Source organism: Helicoverpa zea, chromosome 30 (assembly GCF_022581195.2).
Source record: "Helicoverpa zea isolate HzStark_Cry1AcR chromosome 30, ilHelZeax1.1, whole genome shotgun sequence".
NCBI lineage: Eukaryota > Metazoa > Arthropoda > Insecta > Lepidoptera > Noctuidae > Helicoverpa > Helicoverpa zea.
Window position 1 is genome coordinate 2,417,372 of NC_061481.1, and position 15,348 is coordinate 2,432,719.

At 33.8% G+C, this 15,348-nt stretch overlaps 2 protein-coding genes across 21 annotated transcripts in view; one reads left to right on the forward strand and one right to left on the reverse strand.

Moving 5' to 3' along the window:
- LOC124644475 overlaps positions 1-15,348 on the forward strand; it is a 179,006-nt gene that overhangs the window by 80,727 nt on the left and 82,931 nt on the right. For 7 of the 20 annotated variants that reach the window (XM_047183856.1, XM_047183850.1, XM_047183849.1 and 4 more), the window contains one exon: positions 13,384-13,590. The exons of 5 other annotated variants lie outside the window; for them this stretch is intronic. In XM_047183856.1, coding sequence (XP_047039812.1) covers positions 13,384-13,590 — 207 coding nt within the window. Of the gene's footprint in view, positions 1-5,985; positions 6,214-6,357; positions 6,501-7,513; positions 7,802-10,274; positions 10,488-10,525; positions 10,561-10,644; positions 11,003-13,383; positions 13,591-15,348 lie in introns of those variants that run through there. 8 more of the 20 variants (XM_047183862.1, XM_047183863.1, XM_047183879.1 and 5 more) reach the window with 8 other exon arrangements.
- On the reverse strand, positions 210-3,889 carry LOC124644474. The gene is made up of 5 exons (XM_047183844.1): positions 3,435-3,889; positions 2,915-3,308; positions 2,398-2,630; positions 1,950-2,016; positions 210-1,367 (listed from the first exon to the last, which is right to left on the reverse strand). The coding sequence occupies exons 1-5, from the start codon at positions 3,681-3,683 to the stop codon at positions 235-237; spliced, it is 2,076 nt and encodes a 691-aa protein (XP_047039800.1). The 5' UTR covers positions 3,684-3,889; the 3' UTR covers positions 210-234.

Consider the following 15,348-nt stretch of genomic DNA (forward strand, 5'->3'; position numbering starts at 1 on the left):
GCTCACTCACTAAAGAAAAAACATAAGCGTAGCAGCCATCTTGTTTTAGTGCTGTATGACGTTTAACTTTCTTTTAAAGTACTGGAATGTCAAGGCAAAAGAAATATAGCTCATTCTGCCTTTTTATATAATATGTATGTATATATGTATAGTTACGTAGAGGTACTACCAACTATGACATTTTATTTCAAGACCATAACTTTTTTTTTGGGATTCATTAAATAAAACAGTATGTTATTTATTAAATGATTTATTTTTTAATTTCTTTTTGTATTTTTCGTATGCTTTCTTTTGCATCGCAGGCAAATCTTTTTCTTGCAGTCTTGAAACGTCGGTGCCCTTCAAAATTTTATTTAATATGTTACACCAATTCATTATTATGAACCTCACAGTCAAAACAATAAAGTGTGTCAGGAGCACTGATTTGTGTTCGGTACAGTCTATGAAATCAAATGAATACTTAGCAAATATATGGTCGCTGATTTTTTTAGCTACTTGATTGTTATGAGCATTTATTTCTAAGTATTCATTTGTTTCCCTTACGACTGTACCAAAACACCTTACTGCTGCTTCGGATGGGTATTTCAATACTTTTCTTGCTTTATTGTACTCTCTATGACTTATCCAGTCATGAATATCGCCTCTTTCAGAAGTCATTGAGTTATTACAATTGTTACAACAAATTTTCAATTTACTAAAAATTTTTTTTACTACCCATCCAGCAGTGTAGGCCCGCGAGTGAATATTCATTCTTTCTCGTCGGGCCTGCTCCACAATCACTTCAATATTTTTTTCACTTGGAGAATCACCCGGCCTTGATTCATTACTTTTTTTTTCATCAAATAAAACCTGTAGGTTCAAAACTTGATCTGCCGGGTCATCCTCACAGTTGAAGTTTTCACTGTGAAATTTTATAAATCTGGTAATCAATAATGATTTGAATGTACAATTGAAGCTGTGGCAATTTGGATCATTATTCCTATAATTGTAGGCCCTTACCTGACCAAAAAAATTTTCGATTGGATCAGAATTAAAATATCTGGGCCGCATCACTTTTATATCTTGTCCATGCAAAATTTGCCACAGCCTCATATAACTTTTTAAGGTTATAATAAAGTTTTTTACTGAGGGCACCGATTTTTCCTTCCCTACAGAATCAACAAATTTCAAATTTTCCAATTTCCTAATTGCTTCTGGCCAAAATTTATGGTGTGGTGATTTTTTTGTTACTACAGTTCTTAATTTCCCTCTGGCTTCTTTTGCAGATCCTGCTCCATTCACGCTATCAAAAAGTCTGTCGAAAAACAGTACTGTTTCAGCAGTATTCTTTATCGTGCCACTAACAGGCCTGCCATCTGCATAGTGTGCTGAAACAATAAATATTTGTAAGCACAACACTGCGCTTAAAGTCTCTCTAGGCAGCTGGATAAAGAGGCTGACCCAGAAAAAAAGAGTGCCAACTCTTTAAAGCATATGACTAGCATCTCTGTACCAAATTTTATTAAAATCAGTGGTTTAGACGTGAAAGCGGAACAAACAGACAGACAGAGTTGCTTTCGCATTTATAATATTAGCAGGGATTCACATACACGCATGTGTATCGACTTTGTTTCCGATATTGTAGTCAACAAAAATAAATTACCAGAGATAAAGCCACAGCTATGCATCATTCAAGTAGGAACATTTGATTCACTCTAGCAACCAAACCCAGTTAATATAATAGGTGAAGTTTAATTAAACGAGAACTAAAGACAACTAGAATCAAACTTAGTTATATCTTTGAAATTCATAAGTACTTGTAAAGGCCTAAATGAAATAAATGATTTGACTTTGACTGTTTATGTTTAATTTCACAGTCTCTCTCCTGATGCTAGTTTCAATTTTGTTGGTTCTACACCCGGTTCTTTGTTGTATTTGATAACGAATGATACAGTTCAATAAAAACTTACAAAATTGAGCTGTATAGGATAAAGCTGCAGATACTGTTGAACTCAGCACTTTGACACAGTTCTTTACCTGCAACAAACAAGTTGAAAATTTTTAGCTATAGGGACTTGTAAACAAAGGCTTAGTAGTGAGGGCTAATCAGGGCCTTGACATACAACAGTAGTGATGCATTCTCCTTAACCAACTTTAGCGCAACTTCGTTTTTATCGTTATGCCTTATACCTTATATTGTTTCTATATTATAACATATGGAACGCTAACAAAAAAAATTTGTGAGTGAGTGAGTTTTGATTGTATCGCATTCTCTGAACTGTGTTGAAAGTGGGAAAAAAATCATAAGTTGCACTGAAGTTAGTTCGAAAGAAGATATCAGAGCCATGTCGGTCAGTTTGCCGGGCCTAGTAGTACTACATAAGCCTTACAAAATAAGATAACAATCTAGGTACTTACTTTCATCTTCTTGATTTTTTCAGGAATGACATGTTGGTCATTCAATTTATGAAGGAGTCTAGACTCTGTGTGTTTACAGTCAGTTTCATAGACATCCACAATATCAGTCCACTTGGATGTTTTACCATCCATGACTATGTTCTTATTCAAGAAATTATTTCTAATTCCTTTAATCAAATGTGACGGGTCATAAATAATACTCAGGTTAACCCCGCTGATAGTAACTGAGCCATCTGAAATACAAGGAAAGATAACAAATGAGATTTAATTTGTACACCCATTCGGTAGAATATGTGAGATTCCATTAACATAAAACAACTGTATTTGTACCACATTTTAATATATTTTTTTCTTTCTTTACAAAGTGCAAAAAAATAAATGTTTTATTAGGGTAGCCCACTATATGTAAAGTGGGGAGTGATTTTTTTCATTCCAACCCTAATGTGTGATATATTGTTGAATGGGTATTCAAAATATAAAACAGGGTTACTAAAATAGTAATAATAATTTCACCAACCTGGTTCTTGATCTGAAAGTATTTGATCACGCTTAGTGTCCTCTCTAAAGCTTTTCAAGGCTGCTTGGAAAGATGTGCCTTGATCGCAAATTACACAAATAGGCTTCAGACCACATTCCACGAGAACAGCCACAACATCTCTTAGAATTGTTTTAAGCTCAGTCCCTGATGTGGCCCCCTGACAATAATAAAAGGCAATGGGTTGCTGCCACTTGTACACCGCTCCTCTGAGCATGAAAACAAGTGCATGGTCGGCAAACTGGCTCTGCTTTTCATTTAACTCTACAAAGCCATTGATGCAGTCTCTGTTTTTATCGTAGGTTAAAGCAGTGTCTAATGACATCTCATCGAAGATGATTGAACAAATTTTTTTTTTCTCATCCCATGTAGCAACCTGAAACAGTTATAAATTACAAAGTGTAATTTTTATTTAATAAAAAAAGTGTAATTTTTAGTTTCATGAAGTGCCTACAGTAGCACTTCAAAAAGATACACACACAAGATATTAAAAAATACTAACCTCTTTTTTTAGTAAGCCAAACACTTGTTGACAAATTCCTGGTCCAATAGAGAGCTTTGCAACCATTTTATTTAGAGTTGATCGTGAGGGCAAGACGAAAATTTTGTGTAAAAATCTGTAACACTTAGGACTTTGTTTCATTATGGACAATGCTATTAATTTTTCTTCCTCAGTAAATCGTCGCCCTTTTTTACTTTTGGAGCATAAATTAATTTGCATTTTCATAATAGTTTTTGCAAATGGATTCATTTCCTTGGTTAATTCTTCAAAGGACTTGTCCTTGCTGAATTTTAAAGCTCTTCGAGCTCTCTTCAGAAAGTTAGCCTCGTCTTTGGCTTTCTGGTATTCTTTATATATAATTTTACCAGTTGGTGTCAAATCCTTTATTTTATTTATAATTCGTTTTCGTGCCCTTGCCTTGGTCTTTAACACCACTGTATTCAGTGAGCCTTAAAGAAAAGAGAAAACACAAGTTATTTTAAAATTATATACAAAACATTCAAGATTGTTCATTCGCTACAAATAGCCTTTTCCCAACTATGCAGGGGCTTGGCTTTCATTCTAACCAGGAACAGGTGCTTACTAATGTTTTACATGCAACTGCCTACCTCACATCATCCTTAACCTAATTTGAAGTTTCAAATATTTTGGAATATTCCCGGTACATTTACAGTATAATATTAATTATAGTTTTCGCCCGCGGTTTAACCCGCGTCCTGTAGCCGGATGGTGACAAAAATCTATCTATAAAAATATATATATCTATCCTAAAACCTTCTCCCGGGTCTAAGTTACCTCCCCTCTAATTTTCAGCCAAATTGGTCAAGCCGTTTTCATGTTATGTCGTGACAATGGAAAGCAGGTTTCATTTATATATATATAGATATTTATATACAGTTAAATATTAATTGGAATATTCCCAGTACAAAAGCTTGAAGTGGTAGTTTATTTATTCAGGCATACCAACAACATATTTACAAAACAAGTATAGGTGCTTAGTTTCATACGTACATACTTACAGTGTAAATATGTCACTTACAGGTATGCACACCACTTACACTAAGTTACAGAGAATAATACTTATTTACAACATTACCGCAGTCAAAACTAATCTATTGATTTTTACAAGAAAATCAGTTTACTTCATTTACCTGAAAAGGTGGTTGTGCCAGTAGTTGAAGGGAAGTCTTCACATGCTACTGATATGTGAGATGTTCCTGGTACATCCACAGGTTGCATTCCTCCTGTGTTTAAAGATAATTCTGAAATGTGATAAATCATAAATTTAAAGATTTGATGACATAAATACTAATTACAAGAAAAAATTACACACATACAAACTATGAATACTATTATTGTTAGTATCCATATTAACATTACCTGCTAAAGGTTTCTGTTTTGCATAAGTATGGTCAAAGTGTCTCTTTCGGCAGTAAGTATGATCGGTCTGTGAGTCCACATTCTCTGAAAATAAAAGGTAAATAATGGTTATGGTCAAAGCACTTGGTTCCAGCAACATTCTTGTTGCTTATCAACAATGTTTATTAACTTTTGCTTAACAAAAGAGGTAAAGAATAGCTAACTTTTTATAAAGAACTAAATAGCTGACCCAACAAACTTCGTATCGTTTATACCTTCCCTGGACCTCTACGAACATTTTAAAACTAAAATAACCCAAATCGGTCCAGCCATTCTCGAGTTTTAGTGAGACTAACGAACATCAATTCATTTTTATATATAAGAAAATAACTTTACCAACCATTTTGAGATGGTGTTCCTCTTGATATCTCCTCTGCACTGAAAAGTGTAGGATACGCCGATCCTACGAGACGAGATTTCTGGGTGACAAACCGCACTTCAAAGTGTTTTGAGCATACAAACAACTTCGAAAGCTGCTTTTGCGTTAGCGCTTTCAAATCATCACGAGCCGAAGGTAAACACTTTAACCACATTTGGAGTCTTTTCTCATTGGATGGGAAATGGTACAAAATAGCGTCCTGTCGCGTAGCATTACACATGCAGCACTTATAATACATTTTGCGTAAAGCAAAAAGCCCAATGAAACTGGGTTTATTACAGTTAAAGCGGAGAGGATAAGCACAAACACTTCACTCAATCGACACAGTAACTGCAATGATTTGAATTCGAATTGCCATATTAAAAGAGACAAATTCACTTTTTTTTGTTTCTGGCAAGCAAAAGTTTATGTCACGTGGTGTCTTACAAATGTCAGTCGACGTTAAAACAATATGGCGACTACAGAGGCATTTCGTTATAGGCAGATAAACAGCCGTGATATTAAACGTACAAATTTTTAAACACATATGACTATGCATGGGAAATATTAACATAAGTTCATTTTTTTTTTTTAATTTATTCTTGGCCATAGATACAAGTCTTTCAGCCGAAAACATGGATAATTTTAAAATACTTTTAAATTACAAAGAAAAAATAATCTTATACCTACTTATTTGCAATACAATACTCTTAACTTAACACCTTTTCATATATTTTCTACTGTGTTACATATATATTTATACAATGTCTTATAAAACTTCTTGTTGGCAAGTAGTTCCTGAACTTGGCGGGGAACACTTTGTTGAATTTCTTCGGATTCAAATTCATCATTAACATTACCTTCACATTCACATATTTCACTTACTAAAATTAAACGTTGGAAATTAAAATTAGCACATTTCAGAACAATATGATCCAGATCAGCAACTTCAGCATCACAGTATTTACATCGGCTATCGTTATATACATTTATTCTGTTCAAGTGAGCTGGCGTTAAGCAGTGTCCTAATCGCATGCGAGTTATAGTTGTTATAAATCTTCTATTAATATATTCACAATTATTAAACCATGGTTTTGTTCGTAATTCTTTTTGGATATCTGCATACCACTTGCCTTTATGTTCTAGGGTTAGTTTCCAGTAGTCATTCCACAATTTACGGTTGATCTCTTTGATGTGGCTGTGGTAATCGGAAAATGGAACCTTCACGAGCTCTGTCTGGTCATCATAATGTTCCCAATGTGTTGCAGCGTCAGCAATTTCATTTCCGGGTATGCCACTGTGCGAAGGCACCCATACGAACTCTACATTAATATACTTATCCAGTAACTGTTTGGTCTTAACTCTAATTTCATATAATATATAATTAAGCTTAAAAGACATATTTACATTGTTTAAAGCAGATAGTACACTCTTAGAATACGAAACTATGAGAATTGTATGTACATTATTTACAGAATTTGCATGTTGTAATGCACAATAAATAGCATAGCTTTCTGCAGTGAAAACGCTACATGCTGCATTTAATTTTATACATTTAGTAAAGTCCAGTTGTGGATCATAAAATGCTGCCCTTACATTATGATCTGTTTTAGAGCCATCTGTGTATATAATATAATTATCTGGTTTATACAAATACAAATACAAATATTCTTTATTGTGGTACATAGGTAAACAGTGAGTTGTTACATGGTTTTTATTAAATTGTACACAGCTATGACCCGCCATAATGGCATACAATAATTTTAAGGTAACATTTTATAACATTAGATTAGATTATAGATTAATTCACATAATGATATCAAGGCTGCAATTGAAATTATAAGCATAAATTATAAACATAAACATAAATTATAAACTCAATCAAAATTAAATAACATCATCCAAATAATCCTTTAGAGTATAGTAACATTTGTCTATTAACAATTCAAATAATTTCTTTTTATAATTATGTAACTCTAAGTCTCTAATTGTATTTGGCAATTTATTATAAATGTCGGGTATAAGATAAAAAACACTTTTGTGGAAAAGAGCAGTTTTGTGGGGTTCACGTGTCATTTTGTCTTTACGTCTGGTTCTATTACTAAATTTAAAATGGTGAATATTTAATTTAGCGAAGACACAATAACATATAACAACAATACAAACATACATACAAACAATATAAACATATATATTATAACAAGTTCAAGTTCAACATATTTAATGTGGCTTAACTTAAATATAAAATGTTGCAGTGGTAGAATTTCAGTGGAAGTTTGTGTATATATAAACTGGTAACTTTTACCTCAAATGGCGGTTGCTATTGCAAAAGTTATTTGTGAAATAATTTCATTAATTTCTTTCTGTGCTTCGTTCGTTATGTATTTTTGCTGTTGAGCTGAACCATAGTTCCTCCAGCTACTCCATAATTGTGACGATTGTGTGTGTGAAAGGAATTTTGTGATATTATACCAAAACTGAGATAGGACTCCTGTATTTTAGTGTTAATTGTTATTATAGTGTTTAGTAGCATTACTAGCATCTGTTTTGGTGCACCATGTCTTCGGACAAGTACTAGGTAGGTAGGTAGGTATGTATGTTTTATAAGTTATCATTCGGACAAATTATGATTAACCCTAGATAGATAACCTACGTCGAAACGACGTAATCGATTTTGAAAAATCGTTATAACTCATTTGTTTTTCGTGTTATTATCCTGCCCGTTGCTGTCAACTCAGTCGGCCGTCGCAGCTTGTAGGACATACCCATATCGCCCCGGTAAGTGCAATACTTTCGTCAATATTTACCTACCTTACGTCGAAGTGACGTATGGTTATCTTTAGTGTTCGTTTTTTGTTTCTGGGAAAATGTGTTATTGTCTTTTTTTTGAGAATAAATTTACATGTTTTTAGTTCGTTTTTTTTACTTGTTATAGGCCACGATAAAAATTACATTATGACGTCACAAAACCGTGCAAACGATGCAGCAACCTGTCGGTTGTTGCTTGAAACAAGCGATGAAGAGATTGAGGTGTCGGACAGTGAAACTGATGACTGTTTATTAGAAGATGAAGTACAGAGTGATGCAGAAGACTTTGAAGACAGTGCACTAGTGAAGGGAAACACTGATGCTGAAAATAACCCTGAAATTTCTGAAATTGTTTCGCTAACTATGCTGAGTTGTATTGTCATGCCATAGTGTCAAATTCTCAGTGGCAAAAGCGATCATCGTTGGACGGGGAGTAAGGCAGAACACGTGGCAGAGTATCTGCTGCTGATAATATGATTTGTAAGAAAGAAAAACCGCTGGGTCATAGAGATTTTATGAAGAAACTCAGAGGTAGCGTGATGACCCCATGGATGTAGACAAGGCGTAAAATGGTCACTTTGCCGATAAATATCAAAGAAATAAAGTAGTATACTGCCAAAAAGACCAGCCAAACCTCCCACACAACATGAACGTGTACAACCTGAGATAAAAAAGGAAATATTGTGCCTTTTGTTCTTCAAAAATTAGAAGGATGACAAAGACAATGTCCGATAGCTGCAAAAATCTCATTTGTGGAGAGCACAAGTCTAGCGCCTGCCCTAAGTGCCTTGCATGCTAAAATGAATAAAAATTGTGATTTACTTTAATTTCTTATATTCTAGAGATTAAAAAAAAATGATTTTTAAAAGTTTACACAATAAATTATAAGACTGATGGAAAGATTGCTAAACGTTTATGTTTCGAAAAGTAAGAATTATCTTGTTTTTGTACTTAATTTTTTTTTCTAATAAAAATATAAATAAACTCTAATGTTTTTCATTTTATCAACATATAATTAAATATATTAAAACATAGTATCACATTTATAAACATAGTATATACATAATCCAAAATATGCTCACTCAAACATTCGCACGTCGAATCGACGTATGGTTATCTTTAGTGTACAGTGAAATATGGTTATCTATCTAGGGTTAAGACAAAAAAGTTATGGCACTTTAAATTATGGATAAAAAAGTTAGGAGACACAATAGATAACTGTTTTAAATGTATGGCCATACATATGTAAATACATACATTTGTGGCCATATAATTAAGAACGATTTTTAGTTTCAAAGAATTTTTTACCAAACGGGTTGGAGTGTAGCAAAGGGTATGCAAAGAACTCAGGACTTGATGAAAAATTTTCTAAGTCTTGAATCCGTTGCACACCCCTTGCTAGACCCCAACCCAATACTCTGATGTAATTAATTGTATTTCGGAAAAGGCACATTAATAAAGCTCCGTAAATTACAAAAAGAGACATCGGAATCATGCAGGTTTTTTCATTACGTATGTACATTTTATAAAAATGGCAACAATTTACACAGAAGTGAACCTGGACAAATAATTAAGAACAATCTATAATAATTTCGATAACACTATATTTTTTTCAGCAAGGTGAAACATATAAATTCTTGCAGATTATCTATCACAGAATCGAAGTCTAGAACACAGGACTGCTCTAGCACGTCTAGTTTTGGAGAAAAACCAATCTGAAAATGCCTAAAAACGCTTTTTTAACGATATTTAAAGCCATTATTCTACAAACACTATTTTTTTTTGTAATTTATAACTAAAGAATCATTTAGTACTGCTCTTTTCAATTCAAATTCAGTTTACATCACTACGAGTTTTCTTTCTCAAGATATACCATTTTACATTTACGGTGTATTTTGTCCATACTAAAATGCCAATTATAGTAATGTAAGGAAAATCGAATGTCGTAGCTGAAAAAATATATCATGACATTGTTTTTTTTAACCAATCATGTGCATAATTTGTGTACTGATAGCAGGGCAGTATTTTGCAAATCTTTAAAAAATAAAACAACATACATGACTTGTGTTCCGTGATGCTGTTTGTAAAAAATGTGGTCCTCATATTATCATTGGTTCAAACTTCACCATCATTGTAGCAAAGCTGTTAGCCTGACTAGGGTTTATGATTGAGATCTTGACAGTATAAAAACATTTCATGAGTGTAATTTTATTTTATTTTAAGTACTTATTTGATTTATTTTTATATTATTTAAGGAATGCATCGAGTGCTTCATGGGTTCCCAAACCCTGAAAAGGACAAAGAACGCTTCAACAACTGGCTTTACGCTATTGGTGGTGATATCTTGGCCTTGGAAAATGAGCGCATATTTAAGTACCGCCGTGTGTGTCACTCACACTTCGAACATAAATATCTATGCTGTAACAACAAAATCAGCAACATTGCTTTGCCAACATTAAATATGCCAGGTTTGTATAATTCACCATTGTAAAGTCAACACATTCAAACATTATAAACAACTTATTTCAAAAATTGACAAATGTAAATTCACTATTGTTAATATTTTATCAATGTTATTCTTATAACTTAAAAATCTCAATAATTTATTAATGGTCTTTCTTTCAGCACCATTTCTGCTGAAGAGATCCACATCAGTTACTAGAAAGCCATTACAACAAATTCTGGAACTGCCATCAACGAATTTCAGTATATTAGAATGTACTCTGTGTGTAAAATGGTCGCCGTAGCCTGCGTACACGCTTGATTACGTTTTGCGGTTGTTTTATGTGTAAATTCTAGTTTTTGTGATAATATCTTCGTTATAAACGTCGAGTCGAGTTTACTCCTCCGTTTCGGTAAAAAGATAATCTTCCAGAAACTGTGTTTTACTTCGCGCTAAGGACGCTTTTGTGTTGTGTTGTGTGTGGTCTGCTCATCATTGCAACAATGCCGCACCGATGTACACTCGGATGTAAAAGCTCAGGTAAATACATATCTATATCAGTTAAAAACCGGCAGTTTTTTTTTTTTTTTTTTTTTTTTTATATTCTTTCCTCTCTCCATCTGCGATCAGCCCTCCCAGCTATAATCAGATTGTTTGTTCCTTTCCACTTGACGTTTGAGATTGCTCACATCCTGCGATCCGTTATCCCTTCAATCACCAACTCACTAGCTAGCTAGAGTCTTTTTTATCCTACTAATATTATAAACGCGAAAGTTTGTATGTATGGATGTATGGATGTTTGTTACTCTTTCACGCAAAAACTACTGAATGGATTTGAATGAAACTTTACCACAATATAGCTTATACATCAGAATAACACATAGGCTACAATTTGTAAACATATTGTTCGAAATACTAAACCTGCGCAGACGCAGTCGCGGGCACCAGCTAGTATAAATATAATTTCATTTTTCAACAATAACTTTGATTCCCTCTTTCAAAACAGTTTCATAGTTCTCGATTTTAAGTTTTAGTCAATCTGTCATCATAATTTTTACTAAGGTACATAGTTTTCATAATAATTGCAATCGAATTTATCAAAGTTGTAAGATACCTCTAGTTATTTTCCACGAGCTGGCACTACGTACCGTCTAGTACTATAACGATTTTTTTGTATGGGAGTAAAGAAAAGTTGTTTTTAGACTTTGTCAGACAATTTTTTGATTTTTTATCTCCTTGGCCATCCACAAACTGAATAAACTTTGTGCTTAGCAATACATTTAGCAATCCATTTTTCTATTATAGAAGTTATCAAATCAAATAATTTATTTCAACAAAGCCAATTACAGGCACTTTTGAATAAATTGTAAATAGACATAAAATAAAAAAAAGTACAAAAATAGTTATGGTGCTACAGTCGCAGTCACAAGACATAAAAACTGTGAAAGTACCGTAGGTGCTCATTTCAAAGCATAGATCTCTATGGACAGTGGCGGATTTACAAATTTGCCGCTAGTAGGCCATTCAATTTTTGCCGCCCCTAATGATATTTCTGTCAGTTACTAGATTATTTTTGCAACCCGCTATGTAACGAAGAGTTTAATGTTGACCTGACAAGTTTATCTGACAGCGACTTTAAAGCGTAAAACCTCTGTAACTTTTAAACGGCTCAATTGATTTTCATGAAACATGTCTAAGAACACTCGTCCGTAAAACACCTGTAATACAAAAAAAAAACTAAATTGAAATCGGTTTATTCGTTCGGATGATCAGTGGCGTACGCCGCATCGGGTGGCACCCGGGGCGGACTACCTATTGAGCACCCCCCAAAAAAAAACGACACAATATAATCACGGACTAAAATTGTAATTGAAGTACTTAAAAATCGTGTAGAAATCATTCATGGTGCTTTTTGCTAGGTTTAACATAAAGAAACCGGAGTCATACCACTGCAAAGTTATAAAGCGCTAGCTAGTTTCATAAAAACCAGTGTCAAGTAAAGAAGCCGCGAGCGCAGCGAGCGTAAAATTTTTAAGTTTTAGAACAGTAAAGTACCAAAACGAGTTTATAAAACCGGCCTAAAGTGAAAAAGTCGCGAGCGTAGCGAGCGCGAAATTTTTTAGTTTTGGGACACAAACGTAGGTACCCAAACAAGTGTGAAAAAAAAAACCACTGCAAAGAGAAGAAGCCGCGTGCGTAGCGAGCGCGAAATTTGTGATTTTGGGACGCAATGATATCTAAAGAAATTAGAAAAAGTAACTATCAAGTGAAAGGCGAAATTTTTGAGTCTTGGAACACAAAAATACTCAAATAAGTTTGAAAAAAACCAATGTGAAGTGAAAACGTTGCGAGCGCAGCGAGCGCAGCGAGCGCGAAATTTTTTGAGTTTTGGGGCACAAAAGCGAAATTATTTGGGACACAAAAGTCCTCCACCTCCTGAACAGCTTAGAAATCGTCAGCGTAGAGCGTCAGTTGTTTTTGCTACATTGGTGCTTTAACTTTTTGTTAGATTGGACTCAAAGAGCGCAGAATAAACCAGAAATGATGAAGGAACCGCGTGCGAAGCGAGCGGATCTTTCAATTTATTTTTATTGAAACGCTATTGGAATATTTTAAAATTCATGATCACATAAACCTAAGCATATATTACAGTGCGTTTATTAATCGTTTATTTATATATGGATTGTGTACTCTTATAATTATAAAAAAAAAAACTGTAAAAAAATTAGAAAAATTTGCCGCCCCTTTAAATCTGCCGCCATAGGCACTGGCCTACTTGGCCTATTGGTAAATCCGCCACTGTCTATGGAGAAGAATGAGCAACAACAACAACTCCATGGACACTCTTTTATTATAAATATCACATGAATAATGAAAGAAGACTTTTTCTATTTGTATATCAAAAATTTTGTTTGTTTCAGATGTGCCATTGCACATCTTTCCAAATCCGATCAAGTTTCCTGATCGTTTTAAAACTTGGGTGAATCTTGTTGGAGGAAAGCTTGAAGCACCATCTGACTACGAATTTTATAAGAAGCAGCGGCTATGTGACATCCATTTTTCTATTGAACAAAAAAATCGCTTCAAACGCCTAAATGCATTGGCAGTACCGAGTCTTCATTTACCAGGTGAGTTCCCTCTTCTTTCCATCTTTGCTGTTATAATTGTTACATAACAAAGTAGCAATGTCTATTAATTAATTTTCAAAATATGTATTCTTGTTTGCTTTTTCTTGAAAATATAATTTTTTGAGTAATAGTGATGTTACATACCTACATCAACCATTGACATATAACTATAGGGACAGGAAATGTCACGAAAAAAACGTGCACACCTACTGTCAGTCTGCAGTCGTAACTAAAATGGCTGCCATTACTAGGGTTGTACCGCTACCGGATTCAACAAATATCGATATTGTATTCTAGTTATACTTCGGCCGTTCAGAGAATGCGTTCCTGACACCTATCAGTTAGTCACGACTAGTGATGGGCACAACATAACACTGAGTTCGTTACCGTTCCTTCAAAATGAACCGCCGCATTATTTTAAGATTATTTTCGTTTTAAATTGGCGGAATCATTTGTTTTATATTTTAGTTATTTAAGTGGAAACCAAAAAAAGGTAATATTCATATAATAAAATTGTTTTATTTATTCTTTGTTACAAGTACATTGAATTGAATGTGCGAACAGAATATTAATCAGACTCCGATTTGCTTGAGGAGGTGGTGTCTTCATCATCATCTTCGCCTACATGTATAATTATATTATTATCAATAACAGAATCAATCCTGATATCTCGGTCTAACAAAAGCCGGGTAATCAAATAAAAACAGATCGAAAACACTTGAAAAACGTGGTCTATGCGCACGAAACGACAACGGACGACTGTTTTAGCGTCACAAAATGGCGGCCCATAACGCCATTTGGGGTTACCATTTTTAATCTAAGTATAAAAATGCGGTTTGGTCATAGTTTTATTTTTATATTTCATAAACGTTATAATTAAGTCTTATAGTCCATTATTTTCCAATTCTTAAAAAGAAAATCAAAACGTATTATTTTATATTATAACTGTATAAGAACAGATTACGATACTTGCCTGTTATTTTTAGCACAGCACTACAAAATATAAACCGCTGACATAACCTTGTAATAGCGCAGTATAGATTTAGAAAAATATTGTTTACCAAGTTATTTGACACTCAGTTTGGCACAAAATTATAACATTCATTGATTATTGATATAATAATGTTGTTTTAATGCTCCTCAATTGTTAAAACGGTAAACAACCAGCAAAAATATTTTTATCGTAACTGCAACGCCATTGCAAAGTTACGTCGTCAGTTCAATCGCGACGTGTCAGGAACGCATTCTCTGAATGGCCGAACTATAGAAGTATGTACGAGTCTTACTGGGTGCATAAAAATAACCGAATATAAATAATCTCTTCGTCATAGAACTAACTATCACATTAACTTCACTGATACTAATAACCTCAACAACATCAACCAAATGGGAGGAGTCATTTCAGTAGGGTGATACCTTTGAAAAAAAAAAAACAGGCAAAGTAATTATTTATTATTTCAAATAGCCCTATGAAAGTTCTTTCACGTCAGACTAGTTGCAAGGTGCCAAAGATTCGGTCCTATGAAGAAGAATCCGCAAGAAACGCCATAAGGAGATACTCTCTTAAAAAAAATACAATAATTTAAAATCGTTTTCAAGCTATTCATGAGAAAGTTATATAATGCAAATGGAGCTAATTATGTATTAATCGATTGTACAAAACAATTTTAGTGCTATAGTTCGGCCATTCAGAGAATGCGTTCCTGACACGTCGCGATTGAACTGACGACGTAACTTTGCAATGGCGTTGCAGTTACG